The sequence below is a fragment of the Monodelphis domestica genome, chromosome 3 (assembly GCF_027887165.1).
Source record: "Monodelphis domestica isolate mMonDom1 chromosome 3, mMonDom1.pri, whole genome shotgun sequence".
NCBI lineage: Eukaryota > Metazoa > Chordata > Mammalia > Didelphimorphia > Didelphidae > Monodelphis > Monodelphis domestica.
The window spans coordinates 271,674,394-271,693,063 of NC_077229.1; the positions used below are offsets into that span (position 1 = coordinate 271,674,394).

The following is an 18,670-nucleotide window of genomic DNA, read 5'->3' on the forward strand; positions in this document are numbered from 1 at the left end:
CAGACCAGCACGCTTGCTATAAATGCATGGCATTTTCAGTGTGTAGCCGACAGCTCTGTCGGGGCAGGAGGCAGACCTTGGGTCAGAAAACTCATTGAGGTCAGATCTTTTGAGTCCCGCTCTCTACCAACGGTCAAGACCCATGTGTTCCAAGGGGAGCAAAGTCCTCATGTCACCACCTCAGACAAAACTTGACAAGAAATCATGTATTCCCTCAGCAGCTGCAGCAGCAGCAGAAGAATCGAGCCTGTCACCAAAGCTCCGCCCCCTCCTCCAACTGCGCATGTGCATTACGCATCCGCCCAGGGGTTGCTCTAGCCGCGCAAAGGAGGGATCTGGATGCCCCAGACCTTGCGTCATCAGGGGGCGCCACGGCGCGTTAGCGGGCACGCGCAAGCGAGAAGATGTCTCCGTCGCCGCCTCTCTTCAGTTTGCCCGAAGCGCGGACCCGGTTTACGGTGAGATCCAGGAAGCGGAGGGGCGGCCGAAAGCCGACCTGACTGGAGCCACTTTCTTCCCCTTTTCTTCTCTACTTTCTCTGTGGTACATTGGTTCTTCCCCGGGGCGGAACCCAGGGCAGGGGACGTGTGTACGCCGTGGCGTCCTCTACGGACTCTTGGGGGGAGGGGCAGGTTACCTGGCTTTTCCGCGCGCGCGGCTCTTGTCTCCCCAATAGGAACCCCATTCCCACTGCCCGCGTGCCCCTCGCTGCCCGCGCCCTTCCACCCCCTCGTGCGAAGCCCCCCCACCCACTGAGGGTGGACGCGGGAAAACCATGGCCCCAGGGGGACGGGCGGGTGGTCAGTCCCTGAGGAGGAAAGACTGTTACAACCGGGAGACGAGGAAGGCACTTTAAAAATCTTGAAGCTAGAACCCTAGAAGTCCGGTCCCCATCCCGCCTACTGTAACTTAGCTCCGCGGTTCGTTTTCCTTCCTTCTTGCTTTTGATCCTCGGCCTTTTGGCTAAGATCAAGTGTAAATTCCGATTCAAAAAATTATGCATTAAGCATCCACTGTGTCCTAAGGCACTGTGCTAGGTGCTGGGAGATGAATGGAAAACGATCGAGTCCTTGCGTTCAAAGTATGGGCACAAACGTGTAATGACAAATTAAAATGTGACATGGGCAAAAAAGAGAGAATCTAGATATGCTGCCTTAGGAAAATTTGGAGATTCGCTCTCCTCTTGGAGAGAAACTGTGGGGAGGGGACCATTTGAGGAAGACCTCTATGATACTCAGCCTGGATTTGTTTGTAAGCTCCATCGTGACAGGGGTTTAACATCGACTATCCTTTAGCCAACTTTAGTAGCTCACGTTTATAGAAGCGCATTTCCCCATACACACAACGACCCTGTGAGGGACTTGGTGCAGGTGTAGGTAAAACATATTAAAACATCGTTCTGGTACCTGTGGTTATCTTCCTGTAGGGAACCCCTGAAGAAGAATGGCAGGTATGTTTTATAGGTGAGGGAAATGATGGTGGAGTTAGATCTCAATCCCTGGTCTAATCCTACCAAGACCTGGACGATTTCCCTTGCCACCCCACTGCTAATTTTGTTGTTTTATTCTTTTAAGGCCTAGAGATGGCCCATTTATGCTAATTGTACAGGGCATGTTTGAGTAATATACTTAACTCCATGGTCATCTTTGTAAGGTGGTCCTGAATGAGGAACTCAGAAGGAAAATCTAGTCCTTTGTGTTGTTACTATACTAATTTCCTTACCTACAGACATTTTCTATGCAAAATGATTGGGGCTGGGGGAATACTCAGTAAATCTTAAATGATTTACTTGATGTTATTTTCTAAGTATCTCCTTTTTCCAAGTTACTATTTAAAATCTGTCTTCTAGTTATTTGTACTTCTGAGAGGAACAACTGCGTATCTAGCAATGGTGTGTACTGTCTTTAGAGGTTTTACAGAGGCTGAATGGTCATTTGTCAGGTACTTGGTAGTAGGAATCATTTTCTGCTATCAAGTGGACTAAATGGCCCTTCTAGCTCCCAAATTTTGTGTTTTGGTGATATAATTCTATCTACTCTAACCAGTGGTTCTATTCCTTATTTGATCCTCCTCTTTTTTTCAATATAATTTTGATTTTTTTAAAAATCTTTTCTGTAGTCCTTAACATGTCATCAGACAATTCATTCTGAACTTTTTAAGCCTCATTCTTATGGGACTAGGCCATAATTTTATATTTATCATCAATTGCTTACCCTTAATTCTATCTTCTTTATAGGTCTTTAAAAGGTAAAGTGGTTGGTAAATTTCCTGTAAATCCATACTGGTCTCTAAATTTTAGACAATTCTTTTTTCTCATTAGAATCATTTCACTTTGTGTCTTCAGATTTTTATTTTTGCGAGATTCCAGTCCCTTCTGGGCTGACTTTGTCAATAGAGTTTGGGTCATGGCATTTGTTCTATCAAAATCTAAGATTCATATGAAAGAATGATTGTGCTTTCTGTTTTCTTATGAGAAATTCTGAGATGCAGGGATACCTACCCACAAAGTGCTTATCATTTATGTTTCATCATACTCCATGTTGGTTAAATTCATGTCCAGAATAGCAGTACCTTGTTGCTTCTACATTTTACTTGGTGAAACTATCATTAAAACAAGCCATTAATTTATTAACTTTTTCTTTTGGACAGTAAGAAAGACAGCTAGAAGATTTCCCAACAATTGAAGTATGCCATCACTACTATATATTTTATCAATGCCTGTCTAGTGATTTTTCTCCCCAAAACTCATTTACTTGTTTCTTGTGTTTAGCAGTATTGCTGTTCAGAAGAGATGAAATGGCAGAAGAATCAGGACTACCCAACATTTAATTTATGTTTGTTTTCTCTGCCAAGGAGAATGGTGTTTGGACTGGAAAGGACAAAACAAAAATGTTGATGGGAAGTTGAAAACTAAGAGAAGTAAAGAGATTAGAGAATCTGTGGAATAGTATGTTAGACACTGTCAGCCAGGATGATTTTGCCATTTGTTTTTGCTTAGTTGTTTTTTACTGAAGAAAATTCATTGGGAAGGGAGAAACTTAACCATTTAGGAATGACTGATATGTACAAATCAAAAAAGCCCTTTAAAAAATCTTATACAATAGAATAAGTGCTATCGGAATAGAAAAGGACAAATGCCTCATTTTTTTTTTAAAGGAAAGAAGGAGGAAGCTGCAAACTGAAGGCCGTTGAGTTCACCTTGATTCCTGGCAAAAATTTAGATTATGTTATTTTAAAAATGGTTAGTGAATACCTAAAAAAAGAGAGTACTATTTACAGAGTGAGCATTGCTTCAGTAAAAGCAGAACATGCCATTCTAGTTTCATTTCCTTTTTAGATAGGATAACCTGGTAAATCGGGGGACTGTTTAAATGTAACTTACCTACATTTTAGCAACAAATTTAACAGCATTTCCCATATTGTCCTGGTGGATGAGATGGACACGTGCCCAACAATATAGTAGTTAGATGACTTCAGATCTGTTTGAAGGACTGGCTTACAAAGATAGGTAATGGCTAAATATCATCTTTAAAGTATATCTATGCTGGGGTACCCAAACAGTGTCTTTGTCTCTGTGTATTTAACATTTTTATCAGTGACTTGCATAAAGGCATACATATAATGTTTATTAAGTTTGCAGAGGATATAAAACTAAGTGGCAGTTAAGTATAGTAGAAAGAATGTTAGATAGAAGTCAGAAGGAACCTAATTTCAGATCCCAACTCAGAAACTTCAGTGTCTGGGTGATCATGGGTCAGTGATAGGATCATAGACTTAGAGTTAGAAGTGACTTCATAGAGAATCTTGTCCACCTCCTTTATTTTTCATTTTTAGAAGACAGACCCGGGGAGGTTAAGTGGATTGCTTCCCCCGAAGCTACCTTATATTTATTTTGTGTATATTAGGTATGTACTTAAATGTCTCTACATATATACCAGGTTATCACATCAATAGAATGTGAAATTATTTAGAGGTAAAGAATGTTTTATTTTTTGTATTTGAATCCCCAGCACAATGCCTGACTCCATCCACCAAAGGAATTCTTTCAACTTTTTACTTTGTTGAGGATCAAACTATTTAATTTTTGTCCTTATGTCCCTAGTGCAAATAACAGTGCCTTTTAGAAAACCTAAGGGCTTAATAAATGCTTGTCAGATTGTATCTTTTTAGCTTACTTTTACTGGTGATGTTCCAAAGCTACCTAGAGTCTGCCTAACCTAGATTATTCAAAAAAATTTGGTACATTTGTAGCACCAGTGGTTTTAAATCACCAATGTTTATTAAGTGTCTACCATGAAAATGATAAGCTATGTGATTTAGTAAATGCATAATAAATGATTTTTGATTGAATGTACAGTTTCTCTTGGATATGTCAGAGCAAGTGTTCTTTCCACTTAACTTCTCTTGTGAAGTTCAGCTCACAACATTTGAGTGGACTCTGATGTGGTCAAGTGAAAAAAGGTAGGAGATGACTACTTGAGTTATTCAGTGATTTATGTGTTGAAATTTGGTCATTGGTTTTGTGGATTACAAAATTTGAGCAGACCCATTCATAATTATAGCCAATCTAAAGTGAGTAAATATACATAAAAAACTTTGCAAATCTTAAAATTATATGTAAATTCCAGTTAATACTTTAAATGATTAAGAATCCCAAAAAATCTTAGTATTGACTAACATTGGACTGAATCTATTGATACTGAATTTATGAGACATAAATGAAAAAGTCTTACACTTGACTTCAAAATGATCAGTTTCATAAGTTAAGGAGCAGGAAATATGTTTTGAGTGCAGTTCATCTGAAAAATTATGAGGTTTTTGTAGCTAGTGAGTTCATAGTGCTCTGTGGCAACCAAAATAGTTAATAAATTCTTAAAATGTATTAATAGAAGAATAGTATTCAGAATGAGGAAGTTCATAATCAACAAATATTAAGTATTTGCTATATACCATTTGTTTTGCTAAGTGCCAAGAGTAAATGGAAAGTAGGGGGCAGTTGGGTAGCTCAGTGGATTGAGAGCCAGGCCTAGAGATGGGAAGTCCTAGGTTCAAATCTGACCTCAGCCACTTCCTAGCTGTGTGACCCTGGGCAAGTCACTTGACCCCCATTGCCTAGCCCTTACCACTCTTCTGCCTTGGAACCAATACACAGTATTGACTCCAAGATGGAAGGTAAGGGTTTAAAAAAAAAAAGAGTAAATGGAAAGTAACTTTATAGGAGATGGCACTAACACCTAGGGAGACCAAGAATGCCCTGTTGGAGTATATTGTTATGTGTTCTACCCTGATTAGATCATATGTATTATATTTATATCTGGGTACCACTTTTTGGGAAGGAAATTGGTCAGTTGGAAGACTTTCAGAGGAAGGTAACCAGGATGGTAAAAGGCCAGTCTTCTTGACTATTTATTCTATCACCTAGTTGCCTGTCTTAGAACCCTGCTTTTCACTTGCTATCATGGCCAAGCTGTTTAATCTCTTAGTGTCCCAAGACAACTCCCTGAGTTAGTAAATTACCAGTCTTTGTCAGCCTGGTACAGTGCAAATAATCCTGACTGTGAAGTCAGAGGAACTGGATTCAAACCTTAGGCTCTGGTATTACATACTTGGTTGAGTTTCTTAACCTCCCTGGACCTCAATTTCCTCTATAAAATCAGAGTTTTTGATTACATGGCCTCTGAGTTCCTTCTGTTCCTGGGTCTCCCAAAATGTACAAATTTTTGTCCTGGGTGATGAAAACACAGACAAAAATGAAACCACCTCTGATTTTTAGTATCTTATCTTCTACTGGGGAGATATAATATGTTCACAGCTAGTTCAAAATGCATAAAATAATTTTAAGATACAGGAGAGAGGTTTTTGAGGAAAGGGACAAGATAGGTCTTGTGAAAGAAAAGAGGTACCAAAGCCATGCTTTGAAGAAAGCTAGGGATTCAAGTTGGAAAAAATGAAGATGTGTTCTAGGCATGGTTTGTATAGTATCAGTAAGTCCTATCATTAGATTTATGGAGTGTGTGGTTATGTTTCTGTTCTTTAATTCTAGAACTGTATTAACTCATTGGCAATGACGGATATGTTCAACTGCCTCATTTGAATTTAGCCTTCATCTAAAGGCAAGAATCCTATTAAGCCAGCATCGTGGATTTAAGGTTGGAGAAGACTTAGTGGCCTGTGACCAGGCATCTTTTAAAGTTGGAATTCCTTTCTTAAGGGAGTAAAGGGGATGATTAATGGAAAAGGAGAAAAACATTAGGAAATACAGAGAACAGGATAACAAATAGAGATTTTGGTTTTGTTTTTTGTTTTTTAAAAACCCTTACCTTCCATCTTGGAATCAATACTATGTATGGGTTCCAGGGCAGAAGAGTGGTAAGGGCTAGGCAATGGGGGTTGTGACTTGCCCAAGGTCACACAGCTGGGAGGTGTCTGAGGCCAGATTTGAACCTAGGACCTCCCATCTCTAGGCCTGGCTCTCATCCACTGAGCTACTCAGCTGCCCCCCAAGATTTTGGTTTTTAATAGTAACTAAAGAGCTTTTGGCATTCACCTACAGGGCAGTGTAAATGAGAGTTTTAGGATGTAGATCATGAAATTAACATCACTCTCCTCCAGAAAACTCTTAAGGCAGCTCAGTATGTAGGGTTGATAATCCAAGCCAAATAGAAGTCCTGATTCTAGGACATACATTTATTGATCCCACAAAACCATAAAAGATGGAAGGAGCAGGACACCTTTGGGCTTTAGTATAGGAGAGAGAAAAATGTTAGGGTAGTGTTCTCTTATCCACTTTTCCAAGTATGGATAGAGAATGGGGATTTGGAGGAATCAACTAGAAAATCAACCCACACAAAGTCTACTAAATGGTTCTATATTAGACATCCAAAGTCTAAAGTAGCTACCCAAAGCAAATGAAATTTCAAAAGTTTTCCAATATTGTTGAATCTGTGTTTGTACATGGTTTCAGAAAAAGTATATGACACTTGCTTATTAATAGGTCTGAAGAATGTATTTTTTTCGTTGATTGTAAAGTCAGTTACATGTATCAACCTTTGAATCTACATGTGCCAGAGAGTAAATAAAAGGTTTAAATTTTTTTAACAAATTAAAAAAAACTCTTATCTTTCGTCTTAGAATCAATACTGTGCATTGGTTCCAAGGCAGAAGAGCAGAAGGATGGACAGTCTAGGCAATGGGGTTTAAGTGATTTGCCCATGTCACATAACTAGGAAGTGTCTGAGGACATGTTTGAACCCAGGACTTCTCATCTCCAGGCTTGGATCTTATCCACTGAGCCATCTAGCTGATCCCATTGACAAAAGTTGACAGTTTCAGTGAATTCTGATGTGTTAAAGTGGAACAAGGAAGGAGATAACTATTTGAGATATTAATTCAGTGACTTGGGTTTTGAAATTTGGGAACTGATTTTTGCGGATTATAAAATTTTAGTGGACCTATTCTTACATGTGGCCAATCTAAAACAATGTTGCAGAGATTATATGTGTGCATTCATGTGTCATACATGGAGATTAGAATGGGTTTTTTAGAAATAATTTCTTCACATGTGGAATCAAAGAATACCTGGATCTGATTTTCCTAACTTTTTTTTAATGTTAAATTTTTTTTTCATTTTTATTTTTTATAGGTACAGTTTTATTCATTGCTGTTTGGTGTATTGCAGATTATAATGCAATAGAAATGGGGTGCTGATATGATTCCATTATCTGTATCATAATTGGGGAGGTGCTAGATCTGACCTTTCATTTGGTCATGAAGGAACAAAGATAATACAAAAACAGGAATTAAGGCAAAGAGCCTATTTGATCAAAATCCTTATGTACTTAATACTGATCATAACCTTCCTAGGTTTTTTTCCTGAAAGACCTATTAATAGGGTGAATTAATGAGTGGCCATCTCTTCTGGAGAAAAATTCCTGATACAACTATAACAGGATATGTCTGTATCTGGATTGTAATTGTAGCTTAAATTTTTGTAATAGTTTGAGGAAACTTTATTTTTCACATTCTCTTCAGCTTTGTTATAAGATGTGAAAGTGAGTTATTTATTGGGTGCATTCTGCCAAGCTGCACTGTCATCAGACCAGAAAGATTCCAAATTCATAAGTCTAATATATGTGTAATATGTGTAAACACATTGATGTATCTCCACAAACAGTATTGGTCATTGTAAGGAATTAAATTTATGGTTTGACTAACTAGATGAGAATTCTAAGATAATACTGTGAGAAAAATGCAAAAATAACAAAGGAATGGTATGTGTTTTGAGGATTTTTGCAAATATGGTAGCTTGGTTATGATCCTGGTCAGATTTTTATTATATTACTAACTAATATAGTATTTGTGAGTATAAATAGGGAAAACTATTAATGCCAGATTTTGGATGCTCCTTGAAATGCGTAACTGAAATTTTTGAATATTTGTCCATTTAAAAAAAAATTCAGAACTATAGCAGAGCATTTAAAAAGAGCAGTGAAATAATAGTCATAATGGTTTCCAGAACAGAAATTATTAGGGCCATGCTTAAGCAAGAAAATACCTAGCCTATGATAGAAAAGCAGATTAGGAAAATAGAAGGACAGTGCCCTTGGTATCTGGCATATTCACATTTTAACAAACCAGTAGCTAAATTGTATGAGCATTAAATGTAATAATAAAGTTCTATATCAATGTTAGATATTGTTATTAGTTTAATTATTGCTTTCTTTCCCTTTGCTGTAATTCTTTTGTTGGAAACTTTGGAAAGACTTATCAAAAGGTTTTTTTTTTTTAATTTTTTGGTAAGAAATGTTATCTTTGACTACATAACATAACAGTATAACCACAAACTAGTTAAACGCATCCTAATATTGATAAAGGGAATAGACAGATGCATAATATTTATGTAGATATGTCTTGCAATAATTGTAAACAGTGAAATTTACCATATAGGATCCATAAGGACTACATTACTTCTTACTGTTTGGGAGCCTAATCTGATTTTAATTCTGGGCAGGAGATTAAACACTTCTGTTTTAATAGACTTACAGAATCTGATGAATCAGTAACTCACCAAGAGGAGATTGTTAATAGGACTGCTCATGGCATACTAAAGTCATAATACTGGTCCTGTGGAGCACAGCCAGCTTTTAAATCAGGGCCATGTGGTTAAAGGGAACAGGATTAGGAAAGTGTCTTAACAGACATGGTAGATGAACTTTTCTGAGGAGTCTGGTGTTTTCCTCCCTTGAAAGGGATAGCTCCATTTGATTAACTCCAGGTTCATTAAACCTTTTGAATAGTATCAGACATTTCACCAATTGATAATCCCAGATCTAAATTTTATTCAAAAATATGAGAACTAAAGAAAAACAAATGCAAAAGAATTGTTTGAGGTTAATTTAAAATTCCTTGACAAAAGTATAATTGATGTTAACAAAAAGTGACCTTTTCTGCTCTTTTCTCTTTAAATTCTTGACATTATGTGTATGATAGTCTAGGAGAACCTCTAGCTACCTGAGTGTTTATAATGAAGTATTATCAAATCAAAAGGTGGCAAGAAAGTCACTCTGACAGATGATGCTGACACAAGATGAGGTCTTAAGATATATTATATATTGAATACAGCTCCTACTCATGCCCCACTGGAAATTCAAAAAAGGGTCAGAAACACCCCCATGCTCACCGCTGCCCATTCCTAGCCTTTCAGAGCTATAAGTATAAGCTTTCAACATTGAAAGCCCCAAACAAATTAATTTCTCCCTATTTAGGGCATATAAACCCAATCCTTTTCTATTTCAACCGGAATATTGGGCTTGTGGTCTGGGATTGGCTTAGTATCTAGAATTAGCCAGCCTCATAGAAGGGAGGAGTTACTACTTGAATGACCAGCTTCTTTTTATAACTTCAGCTTGTTAGTTATATGATGAAGGAAAGACAACGAAGAGACAGGAGAGGAAGAGGTAGAAAGTGAAACAGCTAAAATCTTTTCCTACCTCAAAACAAATTGAGAATTAAAATCAGTTAATACACCCTTTTCAATTCTTTGGCTATTTGCAGGGATTGATGAAGCAGTAGGACCAGATCTGGCTAAGAGAATGAAGTAAATGAGATTAGAGAATGTTTTAATATAGGTATAGGATGGGGATCCATTCTTTCAGCTAGACACTATAAGTAGGCGTGACCTAGAAAACCCAAGGGTAATTACTGTAGAAGAAGTTATGGACCCCAACAATGATTCATCAAAATCTAGGAGACATCTCCTTTTGAGGAAATTCTCCCAAAAACAGCCTGGGGGTGGGATAGGGGACCTGACACATTCTGAAAGAGCATAAATAGAATATCAGGATAGCAGTTATGGAATTTTTTACTTTGACTTCCCCTCTTTCTCTAATATGTTAGGGCTTCTATAATTTAGATTGTGGAAATAACCAATAGGACAATATTTTTCAGTTGACTTCATGATTTGGAGTAGAGTCACAACCATAATTAAGACAACCAATCTCTTAAGAGCCAATTGGGGAAGAGCTGCAATGTGGAATGGAATCAAGTGGCAAAGCTTTTGAATTACCTTGCCATTTTTTGTCTTCATGGCTACCTCAGCCTGGTTAAACTATTTCCAGCCAGGATTCAGGACCTTGCCAGACAAATCTTAGCAGAGAAACAATTGAAACTACTTCAGGTTTGTTTCTTCACATGAAAAAGAATAAGATTAGGGATGCTTTGTTCCTACAAAGTCACATCTATAAAAGGCTAGCTAGTGTATGTGCTTGACCTGGAAGAAAAAAAGGAGAGGAAGCAAAGGAATAAATTTGGCTAAGGATCTACCAAACTATCAACCACAAGAAGATGCTCCTACCAATCCCAAGTCATTCAAATCTACTTGGAATTTTTATATTCTCCATAGTTTTCTCACCTTCAGCATCAGGAGGGAAGTGTGGGAATTTTCTTCTGGACTCTGTGGGGTATAGAGAACAGACCTGTCTCAGATGTCCCCACATTAAGGAAAGAGGTGGTAGGGAGTAAATATTTCTAAATTATTTGGAGAAAAATGGTGGTTAAAAACAGCATGATTGGAACTGAGTCTCATTACTCATGGTATGTTCTTTCCATCATACTCTGGGATGAATGTAACCAGTGTGACAAGGAAATCACTTTAAAAGACTGATATATATTAATTTAAGGTCGCCAAGGAATTCAGCTATGTAATTCCTAAATGAAAACTGAAGTCAGCCATCAGCCTTTTATGGAGTTTAATTACAAACAGGATGAAGAAAGGTATTAGAGATAGAGAGAGAGAGGGAGAGAGAAAGGGGAGAGAAGGGAATAGGGCTTAAATACCCCTTCTGTTTAGGCTGGGCCAAAAGGCCCAAGCCCTTAGATAGCTGAGGCAAAGAAAAGAGATCAGTCCCTAACACTCACGTGACCAAAATGGAGAAATAGTCTCAGGGGCCTCCACCTCCAGCTTCCTTCAGAGCCAACTCCCAGAGCAAAAACCTCTCCAACCCACCACCCTCAGTCCTCAGACCCCTCTATCTTTAAGGAAACCATCCAAGTTCCCTCCCCTCAGTTCTCACATCTACCAATCACTGTCCATGTCTTCCCTGGCTCTAGCTTAACCCAGGACCGCCCAGAGGTCTGTGGCTTTGCACATGTCTGTTGAAGGTCATATTCTCAAATAATTAAATCTTGATCCTTTGCTGCAGCCCTTCCTAAATCCTGTTAGGACTGAGTGGGGTGGAAATTGTATTTTCCAAGACCTGGTTCTGTCATTCCAAGTATCTCTATTGTATCAATTCTAAAATCAATCATGATTCAAAGAAATTCCTGTTCTATGCTTAAGCATAGGTCAAAGCCCTTTCCATTGTTCAGCAAAAGGTTTCTGTCCTAAAGTAATCTTAAGAAGGGAGGAGGAGGAACCTCCCTTGCCAATGGGGTTCACATTCCAATAGAGTTCCCACTATCAATAGGAAATTTTTCAAGTATGAAATTTCCCAATGGTGAAATTTCCAACATTTATAAGTCTAAGAAATTTTAAGGTTTACACCAGCCAAAGGAACAATAATCTCTGGGCCGCCTGGGGTTGGCACTTGAGTAACAGTAACCTGAGTAGTTATCTTCTGACAGTGAGATAACTATATAATTTTTGATGGCTTTGACATATGGGCTGGAGTCTTCCCCACTCCTTCTCCCAAAGGAGGTTCCTATTCAGATGCACAGTACTGTGTGAAAAAGACAAGGTGAGTAGATACTAGTTGGTTCTTTTATGTTGAAGAGGCCTGCTGTACTCTTCTCCTTAGAAGAATGTTCCCCTACCTACAGATTGTGGGATAGTTCATCTACCCATAGTCAGAAACTGAGGATCATGAACAAGACTGGACAGCCACAGCTGAACTGGACAAAAACTTTGACCTTTTGTTTCTTGTGGAAATAATTCCCATATATACCAAAGACAATGACTCTACTAATACTGGCATATTTCATGTTCTTTTGTTTTAGATTTTCTTAGCTTTTGTGTTAGGATGGTTTTATATTTGTGGGTTACTTTTTAAGGAATCAATGCAGCATACTTGGAAGGAACCTCAGTGGATCCACCTATGTATATAATCAGGCAGGAAATAAAATGATACTATCTGGCCAAATGGATTCCTTTTCCTGGATGCAGTTAGAAACAACTTGAAAGACTAACGAATTCATAAGTGCAGACAACACCAAAGGAATTTGAACAGCTTTTGTGTGAAGCTTTGTCTGGCTTCTTCATGATTGATGTGTTCCAGAGTTGCCTGGGAGGTATCTGCTTATCCTAAATTAGAGTATTCAGAAAAATTAAATTTCTTTGCCCCCACTTGCTGCTTTGCACCTCCTCCCCATCCCCCACCCCAATGGAAAACAGTTCTTCTGTCTAATTTCTGGTTAGAACTGTTTCTGGAACTATTATCACATTTACTGCTTTTTTGCCAATTTCCTAAAAATTAAAGTCACTTCACCAAGTAATGAAGAGGTCTTTTAGCAAAAACTGAATGACCATTTTGGGAGTATGTTGTAGAAGGAATTCTTACTCAGCTATGAGTTGTACACTTCTGAAGTCCTTTCCAACTCAAATTCTATAATATTTAGAATCATAGTCTAAACCAGAGCAAAGTGGTTAAATGATTGGCCCAAGGTCATGGCTGGTTAGACTTTTCCCATTTTCTCTCCTCTACAACATTACACATGGCTGGTTAGTCTTTGAGCCAGCATTGGCAAGTCCCAGGCCATTATGTAAAGTTAATTTCTACATTGAAAAAAACATGTAGGTACTCTTGAATCAGAACTTTAGAACTGGAATGAACCCAGATGTTATCAGGCAGAATTCTATTTCTTCTGTGATTTTTCAGATACCTAAAGACTGCAAACTTATGCTCTTTTTTTAAGCCAAGCATCTCCTATTTATTTTACTGATTCTCATCTGGCTCAACTTCAGTTCTATTCATATGGTTAATCTCATCCTGACACATTCTTTCTTGAAATAGTCCTTAACATTTTTACTTTTTGCCATGTAGGATCTGAACAAATCATGGTATAGGACTCCGTAAATGCATCCTAAGTTCATATTAGATGTTTTGGCTCCTATTTCATACTATTGAGTAGTATGAGATTTCCATCCACTAAAAATTTTAGGTTTTTTGTGTAAAGTGTTTCTAGCTACATTTCTTTCACCTGTACTTGAATAATCAATTTTCTGAATTGCAACATAAGACTTTACATTTATTATCCATTTTACATTATCTATATTAAATTATATTATTTGTCCTTGTTGTAATATTACATTAGTCTCCATGTTACATATATTCACATATAGTCATATTCCAAAAAACCTATTGGAATTTCTTTAGTTCCTGATTCTCTTGCCCATTATATAAGCTATGCTTTTTAAGTTTGTGTCACTTGTAAGTTTGAAACATATATTTTCTATATCTTCATCCAAATTGTTGATAAATTTTTTTAAGGGCCAAAGACAAACTGGCACCATCATTAGAAATCTCCCTCCAGATGGACATAACTATCATTATTTTCTGATATGAGTATTTCAGCCAACCCTATTTCCAAGTAACTCCATTGTTATCTAGTCCATCTTTGTACTTTGTCCACAAGAATACCGAGAGACTTTTTCATATATCCTTCTCAAACCCAATGTTACTATTTCTTTGTGTGCAAAGAACTTGCATGGTATAATAGAAAGTAATAAAATGATAATTAATAATGAAAAAATAATATTTATATGGTGATTTAATGATTACAAAGCATTTTATATGAATCAATTCCTTTGATTCTCTTAACAATCCTGTGAGCTAGATACTATTGTAATCCATACTTTACAGATTGGGTAATGGGTTTAGAAAGGTTAAGGAAGTTACCAAGGATCATACAACTAATGAATGTTAGAGGTGAGTTTTGAACCCATGTTCTCATGTCTTTTAAGTTCAGGTTCACTCTATAATATCATGCTTCTAGACTTAGCATCTAGGAAGACCTGCTTTAAATCCCACCTCTGACATTTGCTACGTGGTATGTGAGGAAAGGCAAGTTACTTGACATCTTTGGACCTTAGTTTCCTCTATTAAGTGAAGATATATCTTTAATTTTTTTTTTTAATAAAGGAAGGTAGAAAGGAGAGAGAGCAAGTTTTTTAGTGTGGAAGAATTAAAAGTTTTTTTAAAGCTAATCCATTTAGTATTGTCTCTCAGGGTTGTTTTGAGGTATAAATGAAATGTGGTATATAAATCACTCTGCAAACCTTAGAGCATTATCATCCTGTAAGAAAAGGAAAATAAATAAAATCAGGACAGTCTGTTATATTTACAACCTGTCCTCTTAAATATTTTTTTGATATTCAATACCCTTTTGATATTCATTCTAGAATTTGTTTAAACCAGCATCAAGGTCACTGGCCCATAAGTTGAAGGATCTTTTTTTCATGCCTTTGAAAAAAAAATTAGCTTGCTTTCATATCCCTAATGTTAAAAATCTCACTTCATCTCAGTGATTATGTATGCATCATCAATAGAAATTCAGCAATCACATACACAAGATCATTGATTATTGTAGGGTATGAATTGCCAGGCTCAGGTATTTTGAACTCTTTGAGGGAAATTAGGTATTTCTCTTTCAAGTCTTAGATTTTGATTACTCTCTTACATATACTTTTCTATCTGAAAATCACTTTTAAAGGGGAAAAAATGAGTAATTGTTCCTTCTTTTAGCCATCTGTATCATTGTATCCTCCATCTAAGTTACATTCCAAGGAATAAATTCTTCCTTTTGTCTCAATATAGTACTCCTCAAGACCCATATCCTATTTGTTCTTAGCTTTATTGCAAGCCTCAGGATATGCTATACTTGAACTTTCTTGATGTTGTTCTTATAGGACTATACTGTTCTTTTGACATTTTTCTCAGTTAACCCTTTCATCTTTTGTCCTTTTAAAGTTGTGCTTGTTGTTATTATTATAATTTTCTTAAGCCCTCATTCTTGAGGACTTTTTTAAAAGTCACAAGTATACATACATATGTAATACTACAAAGCATTTGCCTTACTGAAGTTTTTTGAAATACAGGCAGCATGGTAAAGAGGAAAAGAGTTGAATAATAAACATTTTGAAGGAAAGCTAGAGAGCTTAAAAGAATGTTTTTCTCCAACATTTATCTATACGAGTACGATTTGGAATTATGTTTGGAGATGTTTTGTTTTTCAGTCATTCAGCAAAATCTTTCCACAGATTTATCATTTTTATTTTCCTAGAATTCTACCAGAGACGCCTTGATCAACAAAAATATCAAGCCATTATTGAGCACCTTCAGCCAATTAGCTGGCAGGTAAAAACATCTGTCCTCCTCAACAATACTCATCAAAGTTTTTGTGTTTGTCTGAGCTCTTAACAAAATAAAGGGTATTTTGTTTTGTTTTTTTTGTTACAGTGAAAATGAGAAAAAATGTACCCTTGATCAAGCTTTCAGAGTTATTCTAGAAGAGGAAATTGTAAGTATTCCTTTCTGCTACCAAATCTTAAAATTTTACTGGCAAACTAGGAAGTTATTTTTCATTTAAAAATTACTTGTTTTAAAGATGAATAATTTCATTAAAAGGAGAACCATTTTGAAGTAGGACTCAGTAGGACACAAGGATGCATCATGTAGTGGATAGAATGCTAGGTGCTGTACTTGGAATCAAGAAAACTCAGGTTCATAGCCTGCCTAGCTGTGTGACCATGACCAAGTTATTTAACCTCCCTGGGCTTCATATTTGTAAATGGGTTGTGCCCTGCCTTGGTGGAATTAAGTTACCACATCAGTGAAATTACAGGCCCATGATGTGTTCTAAAGTGATTATTTTATTTATATATATAGGCCATTTTGTCATAGTTGACTGTGTTATAATTGGCATAGCCATTTCTGAACTAGCTTGAATCAGTACCTACTGAGTGTTTGATAATACATAGACATTGTAAGAGTTTAAGACAAATTAAAACTACTCCATCCAAGAGAAACTTAAGATGTTAAGGTAACCCAGGATGGAGTTAAAAGCAGGCCATCTCATTCAATTATACCAGCAGTGGAATAAAGTTTTGTGGTCAGAAAGGTCTGGTTGAGACTAGATGAGGAACTTTTTTCCACTAAAATGCCAAAAGTCATTCTCAAGTGTTTTCATCAGTAAGGCAACCTGTTAGGAATAGTGAATATCTTTTATGTAATATTAAAAATGGTTATATTTTCTCCACTACTTGTGAGCATATATATATAGAGAGAGAGAGAACAAAAATGTTATGTTTTGCCAACATTAAATACATTTTATTAAGAAATAAAAACAATTTTCTGACATTTTTACTATTGCTTATTGTGAACTAAGAACTTGATGGTTAATTACAGTACTATTGTCTTCGATGTCAACAATTTTCCAAATGGGCACCTTTTTTTTTAAATGATCATGAGCATGTTTTGATTCAAGTTAACTTGTCAGCATTGATTCACAGCAAGTTTGTAAAGTGCCTACGCCCCACTTTATATTTGGAACAGTTTTGCTAAGTTTTGTGTAACTATGTTGCAATCACTGTCATTATGATAAAGAGGGGGAAAAACAGTGGCTACATAATCCTAGAGAAATCAGAATGATTTTAATCTACTATAAATCTGTATTCATTCTGTGAACATAGCCCCTCAATTTATTTTAGCTTATTTTCAAAGTAGCACTTCAGTTTATTTTCGTTTAGACCAAAAAAAGGCTAAGTTGGGGGCTCTAGATCTTCCTCCCCAGAATAGCCTTTCCTGCATTTCAGTAGCCATTCATTTCTGTTGTTCAAGAAGGGGGCTAAGTGGATGGGATTGTGTGGATGTAAAGACATTTTTTGGTATTACTTGACTTATTCTACCTATTTGGACTATGTCAGAGTTGACTATTTCAGTCCCAATTCAATTACTTTAACCTGCTTTCCTTTCTCTTTTCTTAGAAATTGCTGAGTATTCAAAATGTATGTATATCTTTTCAGATTGGAATAAGCTAGTATACTGTCATCATGACACATATACTGTTAAGAGTGTGGCTTTATATAATGAGAAATAAGATACTATTGCTAGACTTTATTAAATAATTAAAAAACTTAATAATAAACTATTCCTCAATATATTTTAGAAGTATATCTTAAGTGTTTTTACTTGGAAACAAATGCTTCAGTTCAAAATAAGGATAGAGACTGGACTTGTGATTTCACTGGTATAGGGAACAAATGAATAGCCAATGGTCATACATGCATTGTAGGTCAGATCTGGAGCTTGAACCCAGGTCTTCCTGACTTCAATATTAGAACTCTTACTATTCCACACTGCTTCTTTTACTAAACATTCTTTTAGAAAATTTTTCAATGATCATAGAATTTACACCTGAAAAAGAACTCAATAACTATCTAGCACATTCCATATTTGAAAAGAAATCCTCACTATAATATACTTAACAAGTGGTCATCCAGGCTTTCTGCTTGAAGACTTCTAGTGAGGATAGCACACTACCTCCCCAGTCAAGCCAACTCACTTTTGGATACTTCTAGGTGTTGGTAGTTTTTCCTTGTATGGAGCCTAAATTTGACTGTTGCAACTTTAGCTCATTGCTTCTAGGTTCTGCCCTCTAGGATCAATGGTACATGTCTAATCCTTCTTATGATATCTCTTCAGTGACTTAAAGATAGTCATAGTGTTACCCCCAAGTCTTCTCTTCTCCAAGCTAAGGATCTCTGTTTCGTTTAATTAATCTTTAGAATGGCATAAACATAAACATAGTTTTTTTCAGGGTCCTTCCTAATAAACTGTAGAATTCAGAACTAAACACAATATATTTTGTTTTAACATTACATGTACTTCCCAACAAACTTCTATATAAAGTACATTATATTTCCTTAAAATATTTAAGCAAAACTACTAAATAATAAGATTGTAATTAATAATATGTAATTTTATACTTTGGGAGTTAAAAAATAGTCTTGATTATAAATTAAGCTATTCTAAGTATGCTTTGTTTAACACAGTATATGTTTGTATAGTATTTTTTAAATTTTGTTTAATGGGAAAATGCTGAACTTCTATATACACCAAGGACAAGGTTTTATATTATCTTTCAGCATATCGCTGAGTTTTGGTTAGGATAACTTTAT

General features: G+C 36.4%; 1 protein-coding gene across 4 annotated transcripts in view; it reads left to right on the top strand.

The window, feature by feature from the left end:
- The first annotated feature begins 307 nt into the window (after nt 1-307).
- The window catches only part of THOC1 (THO complex subunit 1), a 61,966-nt gene continuing 43,603 nt past the window's right edge, over nt 308-18,670 (top strand). For 2 of the 4 annotated variants that reach the window (XM_056823775.1, XM_056823776.1), the window contains exons 1-4: nt 308-458; nt 15,775-15,848; nt 15,951-16,011; nt 17,477-17,497. In XM_056823775.1, the coding sequence (XP_056679753.1) occupies nt 405-458; nt 15,775-15,848; nt 15,951-16,011; nt 17,477-17,497 (210 nt within the window). In that variant the 5' untranslated portion in view covers nt 308-404. The remainder of the gene's footprint in view (nt 459-15,774; nt 15,849-15,950; nt 16,012-17,476; nt 17,498-18,670) is intronic. The other 2 variants (XM_056823777.1, XM_007487638.3) reach the window with 1 other exon arrangement.